At 52.2% G+C, this 23,153-nt stretch overlaps 1 protein-coding gene across 2 annotated transcripts in view; it reads left to right on the forward strand.

Annotated features, from left to right (window-relative positions):
* Nucleotides 1-1,319: 1,319 nt before the first annotated feature.
* Nucleotides 1,320-23,153, forward strand: part of LIMK1 (LIM domain kinase 1) — a 35,085-nt gene continuing 13,251 nt past the window's right edge. Inside the window, exons 1-5 of one of the 2 annotated variants that reach the window (XM_038759175.1) lie at nucleotides 1,320-1,400; nucleotides 6,663-6,759; nucleotides 18,920-19,058; nucleotides 20,679-20,788; nucleotides 21,850-22,056. In XM_038759175.1, the coding sequence (XP_038615103.1) occupies nucleotides 1,343-1,400; nucleotides 6,663-6,759; nucleotides 18,920-19,058; nucleotides 20,679-20,788; nucleotides 21,850-22,056 (611 nt within the window). In that variant the 5' untranslated portion in view covers nucleotides 1,320-1,342. Of the gene's footprint in view, nucleotides 1,401-6,662; nucleotides 6,760-12,328; nucleotides 12,377-18,919; nucleotides 19,059-20,678; nucleotides 20,789-21,849; nucleotides 22,057-23,153 lie in introns of those variants that run through there. The other variant, XM_038759176.1, reaches the window with a different exon arrangement.

Raw genomic sequence — 23,153 nt, forward strand, 5'->3', positions numbered from 1 at the left:
GGTTCTAATCCTGGCTCTGCCACTTGTCAGTTGTGTGACTTTGGGCAAGTCACTTAACCCCTCTGGGCCTCAGTTCTCGCATCTGTAAAATAGGGATTAAGATTGTGAGCCCCACGTGGGACAGACCCTTAACCTTGTATCTATCCCAGCGCTTAGAACGGTGCTTGGCACACAGTAAGTGCTTAGAGAAGCAACGTGGCTCAGTGGAAAAGAGTACGTGCTTTGGAGTCAGAGGTCATGGGTTCAAATCCCTGTCCCGCCACTTATCAGCTGTGTGACTTTGGGCAAGTCACTTCACTTCTCCGGGCCTCAGTTCCCTCATCTGTAAAATAGGGATGAAGACTGTGAGCCCCACTGTGGGATAACCTGATCACCCTGTAACCTCCCCAGCACTTAGAACAGAGCTTTGCGCATAGTAAGCGCTTAATACATGCCATCACTATTGTTCTCTGTCTTCCCCTTTTAGACTGTGAGCCCACTGTTGGGTAGGGACTGTCTCTATATGTTGCCAATTTGTACTTCCCAAGCGCTTAGTCCAGTGCTCTGCGCATAGTAAGCGCTCAATACATACGATTGATGATGATGATTATTATTATCTTAAATATCATCACTTGTCAGCTGTGTGACTTTGGGCAGGCCACTTCATTTCTCTGTGCCTCAGTGACCTCCTCTGTAAAATGGGGATGAAGACTGCGAGCCCCCCTGTGGGCCAACCTCATCACCTTGGAACCTCCCCGGCGCTTTGCACACAGCAAGCGGTTAATAAATGCTATTATTATTATTATTGTTGCCAATCTGTACTTCCCAAGCGCTTAGTACAGTGCTCTGCGCACAGTAAGCGCTCAATCAATACGATTGATTGATGATGGGCTGGAGCGCGCGCGCGACGGGAAGGGGAGCGTGCGTGCGTGCGTGCGCGCCCCCGCGCCGGGCCGGAGTCTTTCCCGGGGATCCCGCCCCCAGGCCCGGGCCCCGCCCCCGAATCGGCCCTTCCCATTGGACGAGCCTCCCTGGGAAGCCACGCCCCCTCACGGAGACACAAGCCACGCCCCCCGGTCGTGCCCAAAAAAGGAGGCCGCGCCCCCCCATAGGCCGGCCCGCTCGGGCCACGCCCCCCCGTGGCCGACCACCACGCCCCCTGCAGGCCACGCCCCTCCCTCGCCGCCGCAGCCCGGGAGCCGGCCGGTCAACCTGCCCGCCCTTTGACCCCGCCCCTTGACCCCGCCCCCTCCCCCACGGCCTGGGGTCGGGGCGTCCACCGCAGCCCCCCCCAACCCCCGCTGCAGCCCCTGCTGCAGCCCCCGCTCCCGCCGCCGCCGCCCCCGCCGCCCCCGCCGGGTGCATGAGATTGATGCTCCTGTGCTGCACCTGGAGGGACGGGCATATGGGAGAGGAGGAAGGTGGGTAAGGCCCCCCATCCATCCCCAGCCCGGCCTCCCTTTGTCTCCGCTGGGCCCCCGCAGGGCCTAAGCCGGCCGGGCCTTTGTTTCCCGGGGCCGCCCGACCCCCCTCCGGCCCCCCATCCCTCCCCCCGCCCGGCTCCCTTTGGGGGCGGCACCCCCCCAAGCCCCCTTCGCCTCTCCAACGCGAACCCCGGCCCCCCCATCCCGACCTGGCCGGGGAGGGGTCCGGCCTAAGGGCCGGGAATGGGATGCGCCCACATTGCCCTGCCCGTTTCCTGCCATCAAGTCCTCCGAGGTCACCTCCATCCCCCAGGGAGGCGAAGCGCAGAGCCAGGGCCTGTGCCAAACGGGGCTCGGGGGGGCTAAGTGATTCACCCCCAAACTGCAGATCCTGGCACCCATTCCTTTGCCATCTCTCCCCCATTCCTTTGCCATCTCCCCCCAGTTCCTTTGCCATCTCCCCCCAGGTCCTTTGCTATCTCCCCGCAATTCCTTTGCTATCTCCCCGCAATTCCTTTGCCATCTCCCCGCAATTCCTTTGCCATCTCCCCCAATTCCTTTGCCATCTCCCCCCATTCCTTTTCCATCTCCCCCCAATTCCTTTTCCATCTCCCCCCAATTCCTTTTCCATCTCTCCCCCATTCCTTTGCCATCTCCCCCAATTCCTTTGCCAGCTCCCCCAATTCCTTTGCCATCTCCCCCCAATTCCTTTTCCATCTCTCCCCCAATTCCTTTTCCATCTCTCCCCCAATTCCTTTTCCATCTCTCCCCCATTCCTTTGCCATCTCCCCCTAATTCCTTTGCCATCACCCTGTAGTTCCTTTGCCATCTCCCCCCAATTCCTTTGCCATCTCTCCCCCAGTTCCTTTGCCACCCCCCCCCCCACTTCCTTTGCCGTTTCCCTTCCTCTCCCTTTCTCCTCCTTCCTTCCTTGTCCCCCCATCCCCACCCCCAGATTCTAGGGGTGCCCACCTCGAACTAACAACTTAGCAAACCCAAAGGACCCCCGCTCAGGCCTGGTTCCCAGACCTAGGCAGGACCCCGGAGCAGCGTGGCCTAGGGGATAGAGCTTCTAATGCTGGCTCCATCACTTGTCTTGCTGTGTGACCTTGGGCAAATCACTTCACTTCTCTGGGCCTCAATTCCATCATGTGTAAAATGGGGATTAAGACGGTAGGACAGGGGCTGCGTCCAACTGGATTTGCTTATGTCTGCTCCAGTGCTTAGTACAGTGTCTGGCACAGTAAGCGCTTAACAGATATCATGATAATTATCATTATTACTTTCAGTTTGGGCCAAAACCCCGTTATGGGCAGGGAACAAATCTGCTAATTTTTTTTAATTCTCTCTGAAGCACTTAGTACAGTGCTCTGCACAGAATAAGCGCTGAATAAATGCCATTGATCGATTGACCTGTGGTTTAAGTTGTGGCTACCCGGCCATGCTGTGTTTTGGGCGATCCAGCTTCTATCCTTTGGGGTGATCCATCATTGAACCCCTCCCCGTCCCCCAAAAGGCAGGGACACCTAGACTGGGTCCTAAGGATGCAGAATTGTTCAGGCCCGGAGGACAGGGATCGGAACTTTTTCCTTTTTTTGTTTTTTAACGGTATTTGTTAAGCACTTACTATGTGCCGGGCAGTGTTCTAAGTGTTGGAATAGATAGAACATAATCAGTTTGGACATGTTCCACAAGGGGATCACGTGGAACTGATCTTACTCCCCATTTTACAGATGAGGTAACTGAGGCCCAGGAAAGTGGTGACTTGTTCAGGGTCACACAGCAGATGGGGCAGACTGGAATTAGAACCCAGTTTCTCCGAGTCACAGGCCCGGGCTCCTCCCACTAGGTTACAGTGATGATGATGGCATTTGTTAAGCGCGTACTATGTGCAAAGCACTGTTCTAAGCGTTGGGGAGGATACAAGGTGATCAGGTTGTCCCTAGTGGGGCTCACAGTCTTCAACCTCATTTTACAGATGAGGGAACTGAGGCAACAGAGAAGTTAAGTGACTTGCCCAAAGTCACACAACTGACAATTGGCAGAGTCGGGCTTTGAACCCATGACCTCTGACTCCCAAGCCCGTTCTCTTTCCAATGAGCCACACTGCTCCTTGGGACTCTTTTCCAGAGGGTCTTACCCGCTGGGAGCCCCAGGTAGAATCGTGTAAACCTTGCTGTTGGGGTGGGTAGCCGAAGAAGAGAATCTCCCTTTTGGCAGGACCAAGCGCTTAGTACAGTGCTCTGCACACAGTAAGCGCTCAATAAATACGATTGATTGATTGATTGACCAATGGGATTGCCTTGTGCCCACCTACCACTTTTACCAATCAATCAGTAACAGCAATAATAATTCCACACTTACTTGAGAAGCAGTGTGGCTCAGTGGAAAAGAGCCCAGGCTTGGGAGTCAGAGGTCATGGGTTCAAATCCCGGCTCCGCCAATTGTCAGCTATGTGACTTTGGGCAGGTCACTTCACTTCTCTGGGCCTCAGTTCCCTCATCTGGAAAATGGGGATTAAGACTGTGAGCCCCCTGTGGGACAACCTGATCACCTTGTAACCTCTCCAGCGCTTAGAACGGTGCTTTGTACATAGTAAACGCTTAATAAATGCCATTATTATTATGTGCCAAGTATTTTTCTAAGCGCTGGGGTACCTACAAGGTAATCAGGTTGGACACAGTCCCTGTCCCAAATGGGGCTCACCCTCTTCATCCCCATTTTACAGATGAGGTAGCTGAGGCCCAGAGAATAATAATAATAGTGATGGCGTTTGTTAAGCGCTTACTATGTGCAAAGCACTGTTTTAAGCGCTGTGGGGGGATACAAGGTAATCAAGTTGTCCCACGTGGGGCTCACCGTTTTCATCCCCATTTTACAGATGAGGGAACTGAGGCCCAGAGATGTGAAGCGGCTTGCCCAAAGTCCCACAGCAGAGAAGTGGCAGAGCTGGGATTGGAACCCACATCCCTGCCAAGGCCATGCCGCTTCTATCGGAGCCTTCTATCTGCGATACACTTTGCAGACACTAGCGTTTTCTAGAGGGAGAGACAGACCCCCGCCAAATAGATCAGAAAGAGGGATCGAATTATTATCCCGTTTTCCCCTCTCAGTCAAAAATCTTTATATTGTATTCTCCCAAGCGCTTAGTACAGTGCTTTGCCCACAGTAAGCGCTCAATAAATACGATTGAATGAATCTTGCTCGGGTCGGGGTCGGGAAAGGACAGCCTCAAGGGGACGGAAGTTGCTTCTTGGCGTGTTGATTTGTTGATTCATTCAGTCGTATTTATTGAGCGCTTACCGTGTGCAGATCACTGTACTGAGCGCTTGATGTGCTTGATGTGTTGTTCTAAGATCCCTCCTGGCATCTTGTTGCTGATTGCCGATAGAATCCTGGGCTGGAGAGACCCTAGGTCTCACCCAGTGGGCTGGAAACTCCATGAGGGCAGGGGCTGAGCTTTTGACTTATATGGTATGCTCCAGGCGCTCAGTATAGTGCTTAGAACGGTGCTTTGCACATACTAAGCACTCAATAAATGCCATCACTATTATGGTGCCCAGTTCCGACGATTTTGACACCTGTCTACATGCTTTGTTTCGTTGCCTGCCTCCCCCCTTCAAGACTGTGAGCCCGTTGTTGGGTAGGGACCGTCTCTATAGGTTGCCGACTTGTACTTCCCAAGCGCTTAATCCAGTGCTCTGCACACAGTAAGTGCTCAATTCATTCATTAATTCATTCAGTCATATTTATTGAGCGCTTACTGTGTGCAGAGCACTGGACTCAGCACTTGGGAAGTCCAAGTTGGCAACTTATAGAGACGGTCCCTACCCAACAGTGGGCTCACAGTCTAGAAGGGGGAGGCAGCGAACAAAACAAAACATAAATATGATTGAATGAATGAATGAATCCAGTTAGGTACCTCCCATTTCACGGCACGGGGCCGTCTTCTCTTACTGCATGCAGAGCACTGTACTAAGCGCTTAATAAATACAATTGAATCAGTGGATGAATCTTCGGGCCCTTTAGCCATCTCCAGGGTGAACCCAGGAGGCCCGATTCCCCAAGCCGGGCTCCTCCTGTCGGACTTACATCAGGACCAGTCAATAGCATCGATTAATTCGGGTCTTCCAGTGGCCTTTCCGGTCACCCCAATGTCCCTGGGGTGGGGAGGGGGTCGCGCTTAGTACAGCGCTCTGCACACAGTAAGTGCTTAATTCATTCATTCATTCAATCGTATTTATTGAGTGCTTACTGTGTGCAGAGCACTGGACTAAGTGCTTGGGAAGTCCAAGTTGGCAACTTATAGAGACGGTCCCTACCCAACAGTGGGCTCACAGTCTAGAAGGGGGAGGCAGAGAACAAAACAAAACATAAATATGATTGAATGAATGAATGAATCCGGCTGGGTACCTCCCGTTTCACGGCACGGGGCCATCTTCTCTTACTGCATGCAGAGCACTGTACTAAGCGCTTAATAAATACAATTGAATCAGTGGATGAATCTTCGGGCCCTTTAGCCATCTCCAGGATGAACCCGGGAGGCCCGATTCCCCAAGCCGGGCTCCTGCTGTCGGACTTACATCAGGACCAGTCAATAGCATCGATTAATTCGGGTCTTCCAGTGGCCTTTCCGGTCACCCCAATGTCCCTGGGGTGGGGAGGGGGTCGCGCTTAGTACAGTGCTCTGCACACAGTAAGCGCTCAATTCATTCATTCAATCGTATTTATTGAGCGCTTACTGTGTGCAGAGCACTGGACTAAGCGCTTGGGAAGTCCAAGTTGGCAACATATAGAGACGGTCCCTACTCAACAGTGGGCTCACAGTCTAGAAGGGGGAGGCAGAGAACAAAACAAAACATAAATACGATTGAATGAATAAGTGAATCCGGTTGGGTACCTCCCGTTTCACGGCACAGGGCCGTCTTCTCTTACTGCATGCAGAGCACTGTACTAAGCGCTTAATAAATACAATTGAATCAGTGGATGAATCTTCGGGCCCTTTAGCCATTTCCAGGATGAACCCAGGAGGCCCGATTCCCCAAGCCGGGCTCCTCCTGTCATACTTACATCAGGACCAGTCAATAGTATCGATTAATTCGGGTCTTCCAGTGGCGTTTCCGGTCACCCCATTGTCCCTGGGGTGGGGAGGGGGTCGCGCTTAGTACAGTGCTCTGCACACAGTAAGCGCTCAATAAATACGATTGATGATGGGAAGAGTCTCTCACCCCCTCTTTGTTTCCATCCCCGTCCCCTCAGGAAATGACTTGCCTCTCTGCGCCGACTGTGGCCAGAGCATCTTCGATGGGCAGTACCTCCAGGCCCTGAACGCCGATTGGCACTCCGACTGCTTCAGGTAGGGTGGAGGGTGGGCGGTGGGTGCCCCATTTCCAGGGTAGGCATGTGCCCGTGGAGGGGTGGGGGGCATTTACCCGGCTTTCAGTCATCCCCTGCTGCCTGGTCCGGTAGAAATAATAACAATAATTGTGGTGTTGGTTGAATAATTCTAATAATTATGGTACTTGTAAAGTGCTTACTATGTCCTAGGCGCTGGGGTGAATACGAACGAATCGGGTTGGACACAGTCCCTTTCCCACGTGGGGCTCACCGTCTCAATCCCCATTTTATAGATGAGGGAACTGAGGTACAGAGAAGTGAAGTGACGTGCCCAAGGTCACACAGCAGATAGTGGGGGAGCTGGGATTGGAACCCATGACCCTCCGACTCCCGGGCTTGACTTCTATCCACTACGTCATGCTGCTTCTCTAACTGTGGTATTTGTTGAATAATAATAATAATAATGATGGAATTTGTAAGCGCTTACTATGTGCCAGGAACTGTACTAAGCGCTGGGGTGGATACAGGCAAATCGGTTGGACACAGTCAGTGTCCCACGTGGGGCTCACAGTCTCAATCCCCATTTTGCAAATGAGGTAACTGAGGCCCAGAGAAGTGAAGTGACTTGACCAAGGTCACACAGCAGACATGTAGCAGAGCAGGAATTAGAACCCATGATCGTCCAACTGCCAGGCCCGTGCTCTATCCACTCATGTCTCATGTTTTTATCATGTGCCAAACAGTGTACTAAACCCCGGGGTAGACAGGTATTTATTACTCTATTTATTTATTTTACTTGTACATATCTATTCTATTTATTTTATTTTGTTAATATGTTTGGTTTTGTTCTCTGTCTCCCCCTTCTAGACTGTGAGCCGACTGTTGGGTAGGGACCGTCTCTATATGTTGCCAACTTGGACTTCCCAAGCGCTTAGTACAGTGCTCTGCACACAGTAAGCGCTCAATAAATCCGATTAATTGATTGATTTTGGAGCAAATTAAGCCAGTGTGGCCTTTGGAAGACCACATGACTCGAGTTAGATTGGTATATTTTGGACGCATCATCAGGAGGACCAATTCTCTGGAGAAGACACTAATGCTGGGAAAAGTCCAGGGAAAACGTGGACGAGACAGACCGGCAGTTAGAAGGATAGAAACCATAACGACGATAACGGAAGAGCCTTTAACGAGGTTACGGATAATGGCAGAAGACGGGACGTTCTGGAGAAAATAGATCCGTAGAGTCGCTCTGAGTCGGAAACGACTCAACGGCATTAGATAATAATAATATGACATAAGATAATCAGGCCGGACACAGTCTCTGTCCCTCATGGGGGGCCCGGTCAGATAGGAAAGAACAGGTTTTGAATCCCCATTTTTCAGCTGAGAGGAAATTTTGGTCCAGAGAATGGTATTTGTTAAGCGCTTACTATGTGCCAGGCACTGTACTAAGCGCTGGGGTGGGTACGAGCAAATCAGATTGGATATAGAAGTGACTCGCCCAAGGTCACACAGCGGGCAGGTGGTGGAACTGGGATTAAAACTCAGGCCCTCTGATTCCCGGCTCCGGGTTCTTCCCGGGGTGGAACTGGGATTAGAACCCAGGTCCTCTGACTCCCAGGTGCAGGGTCTTCTCAGGAGGTCACGCGTCTTCTACCAATGCATCACTGACCCCCTTTGTTCCCGGGATTTTTCATTTCCGGGCTGAGTTCCGTGGCTCGGAAGTGGGGCCCGTCTTCCCGGGACCCCGGAAGGGGAGCAGAGGGACTCTGGAGAGAGGAGAGTGAGGTCATTCATTCATTCATTCAATCGTATTTATTGAGCGCTTACTGTGTGCAGAGCACTGGACTAAGCGCTTGGGAAGTCCAAGTGGGCAACATATAGAGACGGTCCCTACCCAACAGCGGGCTCACAGTCTAGAAGAGGGAGACAGAGAACAAAACAAAACATATTAACAAAATAAAATAAATAGAATAAATATGTACAAATAAAATAGAGTAATAAATACGTACATACATAAATACATATATACAGGTGCTGGGGGGAGGGGAAGGAGGTAAGGTGGAGGGGATGGGGGGAGGAGGGGGCTCAGTCTGGGAAGGCCTCCCTAGTGCTTAGAACAGTGCTTGGCACATAGTAAGCGCTTAACAAATACCAGCATTATTATTATTACTACCAAGCGAGACTCCCAGCGCCCCTGCCCCCTAGTCATTCATTCTTTCATTCAATCGTATTTATTGAGCACCTACTGTGTGCAGAGCACTGTACTAAGCGCTTGGGAAGTCCAAGTTGGCAACGTATAGAGGCGGTCCCTACCCAACAGTGGGCTCACAGTCTAGAAGGTGCCCCCGCACCAGGGACCCACTCAGCAAGCATATAGGCTCCGCAGACATCCACGGGGTTGACAAGAGGGTGCCTGGATTCATTAGGACCATCTATGGCCACCTCGAGCAGGGTGGGCAGCAGAAACTCTGCCTGGGGGGCTGGCTGGTCATGCCACTGCTGGCAGAGGGCTGGTGGAGGAGGGCACGGAGTCTCTTGTTCCCGTGGAGGCAACCAGGCATCCGGGCACTGGACTCTTCCCCCTGCATCTGAGGGTCTGCAGGCACTCTATATGTTGCCAACTTGGACTTCCCAAGCACTTAGTCATCATCATCATCAATTGTATTTATTGAGCGCTTACTGTGTGCAGAGCACTGTACTAAGCGCTTGGGAAATACAAATTGGCAACATATAGAGACAGTCCCTGCCCAACAGTGGGCTCACAGTCTAAAAGGGGGAGACAGAGAACAAAACCAAACATACTAACAAAATAAAATAAATAGAATAGATATGTACAAGTAAAATAAATAAATAAATGGAGTAATAAATATGTACAAACATATATACATATATACAGGTGGTGTGGGAAAGGGAAGGAGGTAAGATGGGGGGGATGGAGGGGGGACGAGGGGGAGAGGAGGGAAGGGGCTCAGTGTGGGAAGGCCTCCTGGAAGAGGTGAGCTCTCAGTAGGGCCTTGAAGGGAGGAAGAGAGCTAGCTTGGTGGATGGGCAGAGGGAGGGCATTCCAGGCCCGGGGCATGACGTGGGCCGGGGGTCGATGGCGGGACAGGCGAGAACGAGGTACGGTGAGGAGCTTAGCGGCAGAGGAGTGGAGGGTGCGGGCTGGGCTGGAGAAGGAGGGAAGGGAGGTGAGGTAGGAGGGGGCGAGGTGATGGACAGCCTTGAAGCCCAGGGTGAGGAGTTTCTGCCTGATGCGCAGATTGATTGGTAGCCACTGGAGATTTAGTCCAGTGCTCTGCACACAGTAAGCGCTCAATAAATACGATTGAATGAATGAATGAATCCCAAGTTGACCTCCGTGCCAATTCACCCCACTGCCCGCCCTTCCTTCCCTCCTCACAGATGCTTCCGTCAAGACCCGGACCCAGCTGTGCGTGGCCCCCTTCCCCCCTCAGCCCCCCAGCCCTGGTGTGGGCACGGGGCTGGGGGATGGATGGTGGATGCTGAATTGGGGAGGGGGTTCCCTGGGTTCCACAGGGTCTGCCCTCAGCCCGGCCCTGTCGTCGCTTCCCATCGGGAATAGCTGGCAGGGGGGAATCCCTGGATTTTCACACAGGCGGCACAAGGCTTGGGCAGAGGGCCGAGGGGTGGGGGGCACTGGCTGTGGCGGAGAAGGTGTTGTGGGCCCTTTTGGGGACTCCAAGACACCCCAAGTCACACGTTGGGCCAGGACAGTCCCTCCGAGGGGGTCGGCCTCTCCTGGGGAGTCAGTCAGTGAGTCTGTCGTATTTACTGAGTGCTTACTGTGTGCAGAACACTGCACTAAGCGCTTAGAAGAGTACAATAAAACAATAAACAGACATATTCCCTGCCCACAATCATCATCATCATCATCATCAATCATATTTATTGAGCGCTTACTATGTGCAGAACACTGTACTAAGCGCCTGGGAAGTACAAATTGGCAACATATAGAGACAGTCCCTACCCAACAGTGGGCTCACAGTCTAAAAGGGGGAGACAGAGAACAAAACCAAACATACTAACAAAATAAAATAAATAGGATAGATATGCACAAGTAAAATAAATAAATAAATAAATAGAGTAATAAATATGTACAAACATATACATATATACATACATATATACATATATACATACATATATACATATATACACAATGAGCTTACAGTCTAGACAGGGAGGGTGTGGGCCCTGCTGGGCACCCCAGGATGCCCCAAAGTCACACACTGGACCAAGATGGTGTATTGTTTAGTGTCACATTGTACTCTCCCAGGTGCTTAGAACATTGTTTTCCACGCAGTAAGCGTTCAATAAATACAATTGAATGACTGAATGCCACGGCAGCTCCAGTCTGGTCAGACCTCCCGCCCCTTCACCCCTGCCAGGCTGAGAGGACAGCAGGGTTTATCTATTAATTATGGTATTTCTGAGGCACTTTCACTCATTCATTCATTCAATCATATTTATTGAGTGCTTACTGTGTGCAGAGCACTGTACTAAGTGCTTGGGAAGTACAAGTTGGCAACATATAGAGAGGGTTCCTACCCAACAACGGGCTCACAGTCTGGAGGGAAAGGAGCAAATTGGGGCGAGGGAGCTCATCCCAGAAGTCCCAGACTTCCAGGCCTGTGCTCTATAATAATAATAATAATAATGGCATTTGTTAAGCACTTACTATGTGCAAAGCACTGTTCTAAGCGCTGGAGAGGCTACAGAGTGATCAGGTTGTCCCACGGGGGGCTCACAGTCAATCCCCATTTTACAGATGAGGTAACTGAGGCCCAGAGAAGTGAAGTGACTTACCCAAAGTCACACAGCTGACAACTGGCAGAGCCGGGATTTGAACCCATGACCGCTGACTCCCAAGCCCGGGCTCTTTCCACTGAGCCACGTATGTGCCAGGCGCTCTACTAAGCGCTGGGGTGGATACAAGCAAATCAGGACACAGTCCCTTCCCAGTGTGGGGCTCACCGTCTCAATCCCCCTTTTACAGATGCGATAACTGAGACACAGGGAAGTGAAGTGAATTGCCCAAGGTCACACAGCAGACTAGTGGTGGAGCTGAGATTAGAACCCATGACCTTCTGAATCCTAGGCCCCGGGCTCTCCCCACTAAACCATGCCGAAGGCCAGGGGAGGGGGACTTTTTATTTTATTTTATTTTATTTTATTTTATTTTATTTTATTTTTATTTTATTTTATTTTTATTTTATTTTATTTTATTTTATTTTATTTTGTTAGCATGCTTGGTTTTGTTCTCTGTCTCCCCCTTTTAGACTGTGAGCCCACTGTTGGGTAGGGACTGTCTCTATACGTTGCCAACTTGTACTTCCCAAGCGCTTAGTCCAGTGCTCTGCACGCAGTAAGCGCTCAATAAATACGATTGATTGATTGATCGGGAACCAGTTGGATCCGGGCCGAAGGAGACGGGGCTGGGAAGTCCCACTGTGGGGGAGAGGGGCGGGTCATCCCGGCCGTCCCGCCTCCGTCTCCTCCCCGACCCCTGTGACTCCTTGAACTCAGGACCCGTGGGTGAGTCGCGGGGAGCGGTGGGGCCGGGAGATGCTTCTCACAGGGCTCCGTAGGACACGCTTCCTCCACAGAGCCAAGTAAGTCAGAGAGGGGGCTTACTGTCTCCCCTCCTCAGACCCCCACTCACCCTCCCCGTCGGCCCCCAGGCCCTGGGGTGGGGGGCGTCCGTGAGGGAGACCAGCTAAGCGGGGGGGCCAGGGTCTGTCCAAAACGGGGAGACGGGGTGGGGGGCTAATGGGGGGTTGGGGGGAGAGAGCACAGAGAACTAGCACACAGCCGTTTGAGGACAGGAAGTCTTTTTTTGTGCATTGGAACTGATAAATAGTTTACGGTTTCTCCCCTGCCCCATTCATTCATTCATGCATTCATTCAGTCGTATTTATTGAGCGCTTACTGGACTAAGTGCTTGGGAAGTCCAAGTCGGCAACATAGAGAGACGGTCCCTGCCCAACAACGGCTCACGGTCTAAAAGGGGGAGACAGACAACGAAACAAGACGCATAGACAGGGCCCGGCCTGCTTCATCAGCGCTTAGAACAGTGCTTTGCACATAGTAAGCGCTTAATAAATGCCATCATCCTCATCATCATCACTGGCCCAGTGGGTCCTGGGGAGGGGGGCTGTTCAGAGGACACCCCCCCCCGGCCTTTCCAGAGACTTCACCTCTGCTTCTCTTTCTTGAGGGCCATGTGACCCCTTCCCGCCCCCTCACCCCAGTCATACTTCCCCACTCGGCCACGCTTTGGACGCTTCCCACGGCCGACTGGACTGACCACCGCTGCTGACCGGTCTCGCCCCCTCGCCCCCGGTGTCCATCAGCCTGGACTCGGGAGGTCAGGGAGGATCGGCCCCGGGTGAGGAGGGGGTAATAATAATAATAATGATGGCATTTATTAAGCGCTTACTATGTGCAAAGCACCATTCTAAGCACTGGGGAGGTTACAAGGTGATCGGGTTGTCCCACGGGGGGGGCTCACAGTCTTCATCCCCATTTTCCAGATGAGGGAACTGAGGCCCAGAGAAGTGAAGTGACTTGCCCAAAGTCACCCAGCTGACAACTGGTGGACCCATGACCTCTGACTCCAAAGCCCGGGCTCTTGCCACTGAGCCCCGCTGCTTCTCTAAGGGGCAGGATCCCCTCTCTCCCCCCATATGTCTTCATCCCCGGTCATCCTGCAGGGATGGGAGTGGATGGTGGGATTCAGTCCACCACTTCTAATTTATCTCTTTGGGGGTCTCGGGCACCCTCTTCCTGCCCTACCCTCTTCCCCCTGGTCCTGCAGGGGTGCCAGGCTGGGAGTAGGGTGGGAAGGGGGTGGAGAGGTGGGGGGAAGGCCCACTGAGGAGGAAGCTGAGGGGTTCATGCAGCCCCAGCCTGCGACAGGTCAACTTGAGTGAGTGGGCACAGGGTGCCCAGCCCCAGTGATGTAACGGGCATCCGCCGTCCGCTCCGTGGCACCCACATTGCGCCCGCTGGGCAGGGTGGGATGCTGAACCCAGCCCCCTCTGGCCCCTCTCCTCTGGACTTGCCACCCCCTCCCCATCTCAGAGCCCCCCAACCTGCCTCCATCCCCCCCAGCCCGACGGCGGGGGTCCTCGAAGTTCCTCCCCAGGGTCTGCCCGACTTCCTCAAGGCCGCCCCAGCCCCCCGCAGAGCTGATGGGGGGGTCCTTTCTACTCCTCCAAAGGAGATTTCCTGGCTGCAAAAGGGTGTGCCCCCAAATTGTGCCCAATTGTCACTGTCCTTGAGAAGGCTGGGGGGTGAGGAGAGGGTTGGGGGCTTCCCGGGGCCTTTAGCCCTGCTTTTTAGGGTGGAGGGGGGCAGTGGTGGGGGGTGATCCCACATGGGACAACCTTGAATACCTTGTAGAATCAGCATGACTCAATGGAAAGAGCCCGGGCTTTGGAGTCAGTGGTCATGGGTTCAAATCCTGGCGCCGCCATTTGCCAGCTGTGTGACCTTGGGCAAGTCACGTAACTTCTCTGTGCCTCAGTTACCTCGTCTGTAAAATGGGGATTGACTGTGAGCCCCCTGTGGGGCAACCTGATCACCTTGGATCCCCCCAGCGCTTAGAACAGTGTTTTGCACATAGTAAGCGCTTAATAAATGCCATTATTATTATTATTATTATTGTACCCCCCCACCAGCGCGTAGAACAGTGCTTGGCACATAGTAAGCGCTTCACAGATATCACTATTATTATTCTGATGATGCCCTGCTGGCCCTCCCCCGTCCCTCCGGTGCCACTGCAGGCCTTGGCACTGCAGCGCTGGGGAGGCGCATTGCAGGCTGCGGCCTGCCCGGGGCCGCTCGTGCTTGGCCAGGGGGCGGAGGCATGTGGGGGGCTGGGGAGGGGGCTCCCCAGGCTGGTTGGGGGGGGGCCCTGACAGTGAGCTGGCCTCCTCTTAAAGGGGCAGCACCCCCCCGGCAGGATGGATGTCGCAGTTCTGCAGCCCTCCCCCTCAGGAGACCCTGCCCCCCTTTCCCCTCTCCCCCCATCAGCTCGAAAAGAAAAGATCCACCAGCCTTGCCAGCCTTGCCCCGCTGCTGGTGGAATAAGATCAAACCTCCTTCAGGGGATGGGTTTGGGGGAGACAGATGAGAAGCAGTGTGGCTCAGTGGAAAGAGCACGGACTTTGGAGCCAGAGGTCATGGGTTCGAATCCTGGTTCTGCCACTTGTCAGCTGTGTGACTTTGGGCAAGTCACTTAACTTCTCTGGGCCTCACTTCCCTCATCTGTAAAGTGGGGATGAAGATTGTGAGCCCCACGTGGGACAACCTGATCACCTTGTATACCCCCAGCGCTTAGAACAGTGCCTTGCACATAGTAAGCGCTTAATAAATGCCATTATTATTATTATTATTATTATTATTATTATGGGGCCCAGGGTTCGTCACGGAGTAAGCGCTCAGATACCACTGATTGATTGATTTAAATTAGCTGGGTGGAGACCAAGGAACAGCGCTGAGAAGCAGCGTGGCTAATCGATCAATCAATCAATCGTATTTATTGAACGCTTACTGTGTGCAGAGCACTGTACTAAGCACTTGGGAAGTACAAGTTGGCAACATATAGAGACAGTCCCTACCCAACAGTGGGCTCACAGTCTAAAAGACTGAATGGAAAGAGCCCGGGCTTGGGAATCAGAGGTCGTGGGTTCTAATCCCGGCTCCGCCAGCTGTGTGACTTTGGGAAGTCGATTCACTTCGCTGTGCCTCAGTGTTCTCATCTGTAAAATGGGGATTAAGACTGTGAGCCCCATGTGGGACAGGGACTTTGTTTAACCCAATTATCTTGTGAGCCCCATGTGGAACAGGGACTGTGTTTAACCCAATTGTCTTGTGTAATAATAGTAATAATAATTATGGTATTTGTTAAGCCCCAGCTGTGTGCCAGACACTGTTCTAAGCTCTGAGGTGGATGCAAGTAAATCGGGTTGGACACAGTCGTGTTCCATAGGGGGAGATCACAGTCTTGATCCCCATTTGACAGATGAGGTAACTGAGGCCCAGAGGAGTGAAGTGACTTGCCCAAGGTCACGCAGCAGACACGTGGCAGAACTGAGATTAGAACCCAGATCCTCCTGACACCCAGGCCTGGTCTTAGTACAGTGCCTGGCACATAGTAAGTCCTTAACAAATACCACAATTATTATTATTATTTTTATTATCTGTAAAGTGGGGATTCAGTGCCTGTTCTCCCTCCCTCTTAGACTATGGACCCCCTGGGGGACAGGGACTAGACTGTGAGCCTAGTTGGGTAGGGGCCATCTCTATATGTTGCCAACTTGTACTTCCCAAGCACTTAGTACAGTGCTCTGCACACAGTAAGTGCTCAATCAATACGATTGAATGAATGAATGAATGAATGAATGAATGAATGAAAAGGACTGATCATTTTGTATCTCCCCTCCGGTGTTTAATACAGCGCGTGGCACGTAGTAAGCGCTTCATAAATACCACGATTATTAGAGCAGTGCTTGGCTCATAGTAAGCGCTTCACAAATAGCACAGTTATTATTAGCTCCACCCTGTACTGCGTGCTATACAGAGGAACGGAGAGAGCAGAAGGCACCGTCCCTGTCCCCGAGGCATTAAATTGATTCCTGTGGATGAAACTTTCCACTTCTGTTTTTCCCTTGTCAAAATGAACTCTGGCCCCTTTCCCGCTTCCTTTTTCTGTCCTTTCAAGACCAGAGCAAAGTGCTAAAGGAAAGGCGACACTTGTTTCATCTCCTCTTCTTCCCAGAGGGCCAAGGGCACATCTCGGACACATATAGTAATAATAATAATAATAATAATAATGGTATTTAAGCGCTTACTGTGTGTAAGCACTGTAATAAGTGCTGGGGGAGATACAGAATAATCAGATAATAATAATACTAATGATGGCATTTATTAAGCACTTATTATGTGCAAAGCACTGTTCTAAGCGCTGGGGAGGTTACAAGGCGATCAGGTTGTCCCATGGGAGGCTCACAATCTTAATCCCCATTTTGCAGATGAGGAAACCAGTGGGCATTGATCTTGGACACATATAGTAATAATAATAATAATGGTATTTAAGTGCTAAGCACTGTACTAAGTGCTGGGGGAGATACAGAATAATCAGATGATAATAATAATACTAATGATGGTGTTTATTAAGCGCTTACTATGTGCAAAGCATTGTTCTAAGCGCTGGGGAGGTTACAAGGCGATCAGGTTGTCCCATGGGGGGCTCACAGTCATAATCCCCATTTTGCAGATGAGGAAACCAGTGGGCATTGATCTTGGACACATATAGTAATAATAATAATAGTATTTAAGTGCTTACTATGTGTCAAGCACTGTAATAAGTGCTGGGGGAGATACAGAATAATCAGATAATAATACTAATGATGGCGTTTATTAAGCGCTTACTATGTGCAAAGCACTGTTCTAAGCGCTGGGGAGGTTACAAGGTGATCAGGTTGTCCCACGGGGGGCTCACAGTCTTAATCCCCATTTTGCAGATGAGGAAACCAAGGCCCAGAGAAGTTAATTGACTTGCTCAGAGTCACACAGCGGGCATTGTCAAACGGTGCCCCAGTTTCCTGGAAATGGGGATTAAATCCCTGTTCTTTCTCCTGCTTAGGCTGAGAGTCCCTTGCGGGGCAGGGACTGTGTCCAACCTGTGTATACTGTACCCATCTCAGCGCTTAGTACAGTGCCGGGTACATAGTAAGTGCTTAGCACCGAAGCAGCATGGTATGCTGGATAGATCATGGGCTTGGGAGTCTGAAGGTCATGGGTTCTAATAATAATAATGATGGCATTTATTAAGTGCTTACTATGTACAAAGCAGTGTTCTAAGCGCTGGGATGGTCACAAGGTGATCGTGTTGTCCCACGGGGGGCTCACAGACTTCATCCCCATTTTCCAGATGAAGGAACTGAGGCCCAGAGAAGTGAAGTGACTTGCCCTAAGTCACACAGCTGACAAGTGGCGGAGCCGGGATTTGAACCCATGACCTCGGACTCCAAAGCCCGGGTTCTTTCCACTGAGCCACGCTGCTTCTCGTGTCTGCTGTGTGACCTTGGGCAAGTCACTTCTCTGTGCCTCAGTTAACTCGTCTGCAGAATGGGGATTCAGACTGTGAGCCCCATGTGGGACAACCTGATTCCCTTGTATCTACCTCACTTCTTAGAACAGTGCGTGGCACATAGTAAGTGCTTAACAAATACCATCATTTTATTATTGTTATTATTATTATTTCACTTCTCTGAGCCTCAGTTCCCTCATCTGTAAAATGGGGATTAAGAGTATGAGCCCCATGCAGGACAGGGACTGTGCCCAACCTGATTAACCTTACTGCTTAGAACAGTGTTTGACACATAGTAAGTGCTTAATAAGTACCATCATTTTATTATTGTTATTATTATTATTATTTCACTTCTCTGAGCCTCAGTTCCCTCATCTGTAAAATGGGGATTAAGAGTATGAGCCCCATGCAGGACAGGGACTGTGTCCAACCTGATTAACCTTAGTGCTTAGAACAGTGTTTGACACATAATAAGTGCTTAACAAGTACCGTAATTATTATTATTAGCAAGTACTCTTTAAAAAAAACATATCCGAGGAGAAGCTGACTGGTTCAGAGCAGAGCCGGGTGACTGAGGTCAAAGGTTGGAGGTCGGGGGAGATCTGCCGACCCCACTCGGGTTGTGGGGGTCCGACAATCAATCAATCAATCAATCGTATTTATTGAGCACTTACTATGTGCAGAGCACTGTACTAAGCGCTTGGGAAGTACAAATTGGCAACACATAGAGACAGTCCCTACCCAACAGTGGGCTCACAGTCTAAAAGGGGGAGACAGAGAACAGAACCAAACATACCAACAAAATAAAATAAATAGGATAGAAATGTACAAGTAAAATAAATAAATAAATAAATAAATAGAGTAATAGATATGTACAACCATATATACATATATACAGGTGCTGTGGGGAAGGGAAGGAGGTAAGATGGGGGGATGGAGAGGGGGGCGAGGGGGAGAGACAGTCCTTGTACAGATGAAATGTTGTGTTTTGGGGGGGCTGAGTGGGGATCTTTCTGGCTAGGGGGATGACATTTCTTCCCCAACCCTTGTGCCACAGGTGCTGTGAATGTGGGGCCTCCCTGTCCCATCAGTACTACGAGAAAGATGGGCGTCTCTACTGCAAGAAGGACTATTGGCTGCGCTTCGGGGAGCTCTGTCACGGCTGCTCTGAGCAGATCAACAAGGGGCTCATCATGGTCGGTCTCCCCCGCCCCTCGTCCCGGGCCCGTCCGCTCCCGCGGAGAGGTGGCGGGAGCAGCCGGGGAATTACCCGGGGGGCCGCCGGGAAAATCAGCCTGGGGGCCACCGTTGTCCTGCCACGCTCAGAGTTCCCCCAGGGTCCGTCCCGGACTCCCGTGGGGCAGAGCCGGTTGACTGGGCGCCGAGCATGGTCTGTGGGGAGGGGTCCCTGGAAGGTGTGGGGGTCTCCGGGAGGAGCCGAGGTTGGCCGTGGCTCAGCAAGGACCGTTGGGGGGTGACGCGCCTTCTGTGTGAGGAGAGACCAGAAGGGTACAGATTCTGCAGTGTAGACAGAGGCAGGCCGAGGGGGCGCGGGTGGACGGGGCAGACGCAGAATTGCCACTCCCCGAATCCCACAGCCTTGTACTTCCCAAGCGCTTAGTACAGTGCTCTGCACTCAGTAAGCGCTCAATAAATATGATTGATTGATCAGGGGAGCCCTGGTTGGGGGGTGGGCTCAGAGCAGTCCAGTGAGATGCCACTCCACCTGCCTGAGGGTGGGCGTGGGAAATCCGTCCCCTCGGGGAACTGTGAAGACCCAGGGCCGACAGGATTATGGGTGGGCTTGCGGATGAGCCGTGTGTGTGTGTCGGGCCACTGTGGGAAGAGTCTGGGTTGGAGGGGGAGAGTCAGGAGTGTTGGATGGTCCCAGCTGGAATGGAGAGGGAAGACCTCTAATCATGATGGTGGGCATCCAGTACCTGGTTTTTCCCAGTGCCCCTGTTGGGGACAGAGTTCTGGGCGGGGGTGCAGAGTGGGTCCAAAGGATGGACATAGCACGGCAGATCCTTGACTCTGCCGGTTGAAGGTCATTTGTAACTGGTAACTCACAGGTTGAAAGGAAGCGGGAAGAGGTGGCGGAACTCTGGGAAGAGACAGGAAGGGCCAAGTTCCCTGGAGGGAAGACCATGTGACTTGGGGACGTGTTCCCGGGAGCCGATGTTAGTCAGTGGTATTTATTGAGCGCTTACTGTGTGCAGAGCCCTGTATTAAGCGCTTGGGAGAGTACAGTATAACAATAAACAGACATATTCCCTGTCTAAAAAGAGCTTACAGTCTAGAGGATGCAGTAGGGATGGCTAGTCGACTGCTTTCCCTCCCGGGTATCGGGGGCTGGACAGGATTGCACAGAGCCCCACTTTGGGTTCAGGTCTGTCCCGGCATCGGAGGGCAGAGGAAGACTCCCTCCATCTGAGCACCCCAAGAAACACAACTGATTTTGGGTTCCGGGTCCCTGCTCTGAGGGGTCTGCCAATCGGACACCCCCTCCCTCCCTGCTTGCCCCGTAATAGTCTCTCCCAGGTCTCCAAGGACCGATCGGCCCCTTTTTCCTCTCTCCTCTGCCTGGGGTCCGGGATTGGGGGGCTCAGGGAGGCTGCAACGGGATGTTTGTTAGTATGTTTGGTTTTGTTCTCTGTCTCCCCCTTTTAGACTGTGAGCCCAATGTTGGGTAGGGACTGTCTCTATATGTTGCCAATCTGTACTTCCCAAGCGCTTAGTACGGTGCTCTGCACATAGTAAGCGCTCAATAAATACGATTCATGATGATGATGATGATGATGACCCTCCCTCATCAGGTGGCCGGGGAGCAGAAGTACCATCCGGAATGTTTCATCTGCCTCACCTGCCGGGCCTTCATCGGCGACGGGGACACCTATGCGCTGGTGGAGCGCTCCAAGCTCTACTGGTGAGGCGGGCCGGGGCTGGCATGGGTGGGGTGCTATTTGCATAGCGGTCCCGGCAGGGTGGTAATAATAATAATAATAATAATAATAATAATAATAATGCCACTTGTTAAGCGCTTACTATGTGCAAAGCACTGTTCTAAGCGCTGGGGGGATACAGAGTGATCAGGTTGTCCTGCGCGGGGCTCACAGTCGTCATCCCCATTTTACAGATGAGGTAACTGAGGCACAGAGAAGTGAAGTGCCTTGCCCAAAGTCACACAGCTGACAATTGGCGAAGCTGGGATTCGAACCCACGACCTCTGACTCCAAAGCCCGGGCTCTTTCCACTGAGCCACAGCCCCCCAGCCCAGCTGAGGTGGTGGTGGTGGTGGTGGGGGGGCACCCTCTGCTCATTCCCCAGCCCTGGGAAGAGGAGAGAGAACTGATTCTAAAAATAGTAATAATGATAACAATGGCATTTATTAAGTGCTTACTCTGTGCAAAGCACTGTTCTAAGTGCCGGGGAGGTTACAAGGTGATCAGGTTGTCCCACGGGGGGCTCACGGTCTTAATCCCCATGTTACAGATGAGGTCACTGAGGCCCAGAGAAGTGACTTTCCCAAAGTCACACAGCTGACAATTGGCGGAGTTGGAATTTGAACCCATGACCTCTGACTCCAAAGCCCGGGCTCTTTCCACTGAGCCACGCTTCTCTCCTTTGCCCCGCCGAGGCCCACGGGCCTGTAGCTGGGGGTGGCCTGGAACTCCCCCCGGGGACCTATTACTCTATTACTCTATTTATTTATTTTACTTGTACATATTTATACTATTTATTTTATTTTGTTAATGCGTTTTGTTCTGTCGTCTGTCTCCCCCTTCTAGACTGTGAGCCCGCTGTCGGGTAGGGCCCGTCTCTAGATGTTGCCAACTTGGACTTCCCAAGCGCTTAGTCCAGTGCTCTGCCCGCAGTAAGCGCTCAATAAATACGATCGAATGAGCGAATGAATGACCTTGGAAGCACCTCGGCCGTATTAACGTTTTCCGGGGCATCTCCCGCCCGACCCGTGTGCCCTCCCCGCAGCGGGCGCTGCTATTACCAGATGGTGGTGACGCCCGTGATGGAGCAGAGCCTGCCCGACTCGCCGAGCTGCCACATCCCGCACACCGTCACCCTGGTGTCCATCCCCGCCTCGGCCGACGGCAAGAGAGGCCTCTCCGTGTCCATCGATCAGCACTACGGCGGCCCGGGCTGCGGCCCCGACTTCCCCCACACCGTCCGGGTGCGAGGGTGCGTGCCGTGGGCTCGGGGGGCGGGGGCCGGGCCGGGCCAGAGCCCGGGGGTTTGGGGAGCGTGGGCAGAGGCCGGGAAGGGGTGGCGGGGAGAGGGTTAACAGGGATTCGGGGCGGAGGCCAGACTGGGAATAGTTTGGGGGACCGGGCGGGTTTTGGGGAAGGGGCTGAGAGTGGGGGGCACGGGCAGGCGAGGAGCTCTTGGGGGCTGGGCAGGAGTTCTCCTCCAGGAAGCCTTCCCAGACTGAGCCCCTTCCTTCCTCTCCCCCTCGTCCCCCTCTCCATCCCCCCATCTTACCTCCTTCCCTTCCCCACAGCACCTGTATATATGGATATATGGTTGTACATATTTATTACTCTATTTATTTATTTATTTATTTATCTTACTTGTACATTTCTATCCTATTTATTTTATTTTGTTGGTGTGTTTGGTTCTGTTCTCTGTCTCCCCCTTTTAGACTGTGAGCCCACTGTTGGGTAGGGACTGTCTCTATGTGTTGCCAATTTGTACTTCCCAAGCGCTTAGTACAGTGCTCTGCACGTAGTCAGCGCTCAATAAATACGATTGATTGATTGATTGAGTTGGAGAAGGGTCAGTGGGGCTGGAAGGGGAGCGGACGGGTGGACGACCTTCATTCATTCATTCATTCATTCAATTCAATCGTATTTATTGAGCGCTTACTGTGTGCAGAGCGCTGCACTAAGCGCTTCGGAAGTCCAAGTCGGTGACATCTAGAGACGGTCCCTACCTAATAACGGGCTCACAGTCTAGAAGGGGGAGACAGACAACAAAACAAAGCGTGTCTTCCCCTTGTCTCCTTCCTCTCGGAAACCATTCGTTCATTCCATCGTATTTATTGAGCGCTTACTGTGTGCAGAGCACTGGATTAAGCGCTTGGGAGAGGACAAGTCAGCAACAGATAGAGACGGTCCCTACCCAACAGCGGGCTCACAGTCTAGATGGGGGAGACAGACAACCAAACAAAACATGTCTTCCCCTTGTCTCCTTCCCCTTGAAAACCATTCGTTCATTCCATCGTATTTATTGAGCGCTTACTGTGTGCAGAGCACTGGATTAAGCGCTCGGGAGAGGAC

This window comes from Tachyglossus aculeatus, chromosome 17 (assembly GCF_015852505.1).
Source record: "Tachyglossus aculeatus isolate mTacAcu1 chromosome 17, mTacAcu1.pri, whole genome shotgun sequence".
NCBI lineage: Eukaryota > Metazoa > Chordata > Mammalia > Monotremata > Tachyglossidae > Tachyglossus > Tachyglossus aculeatus.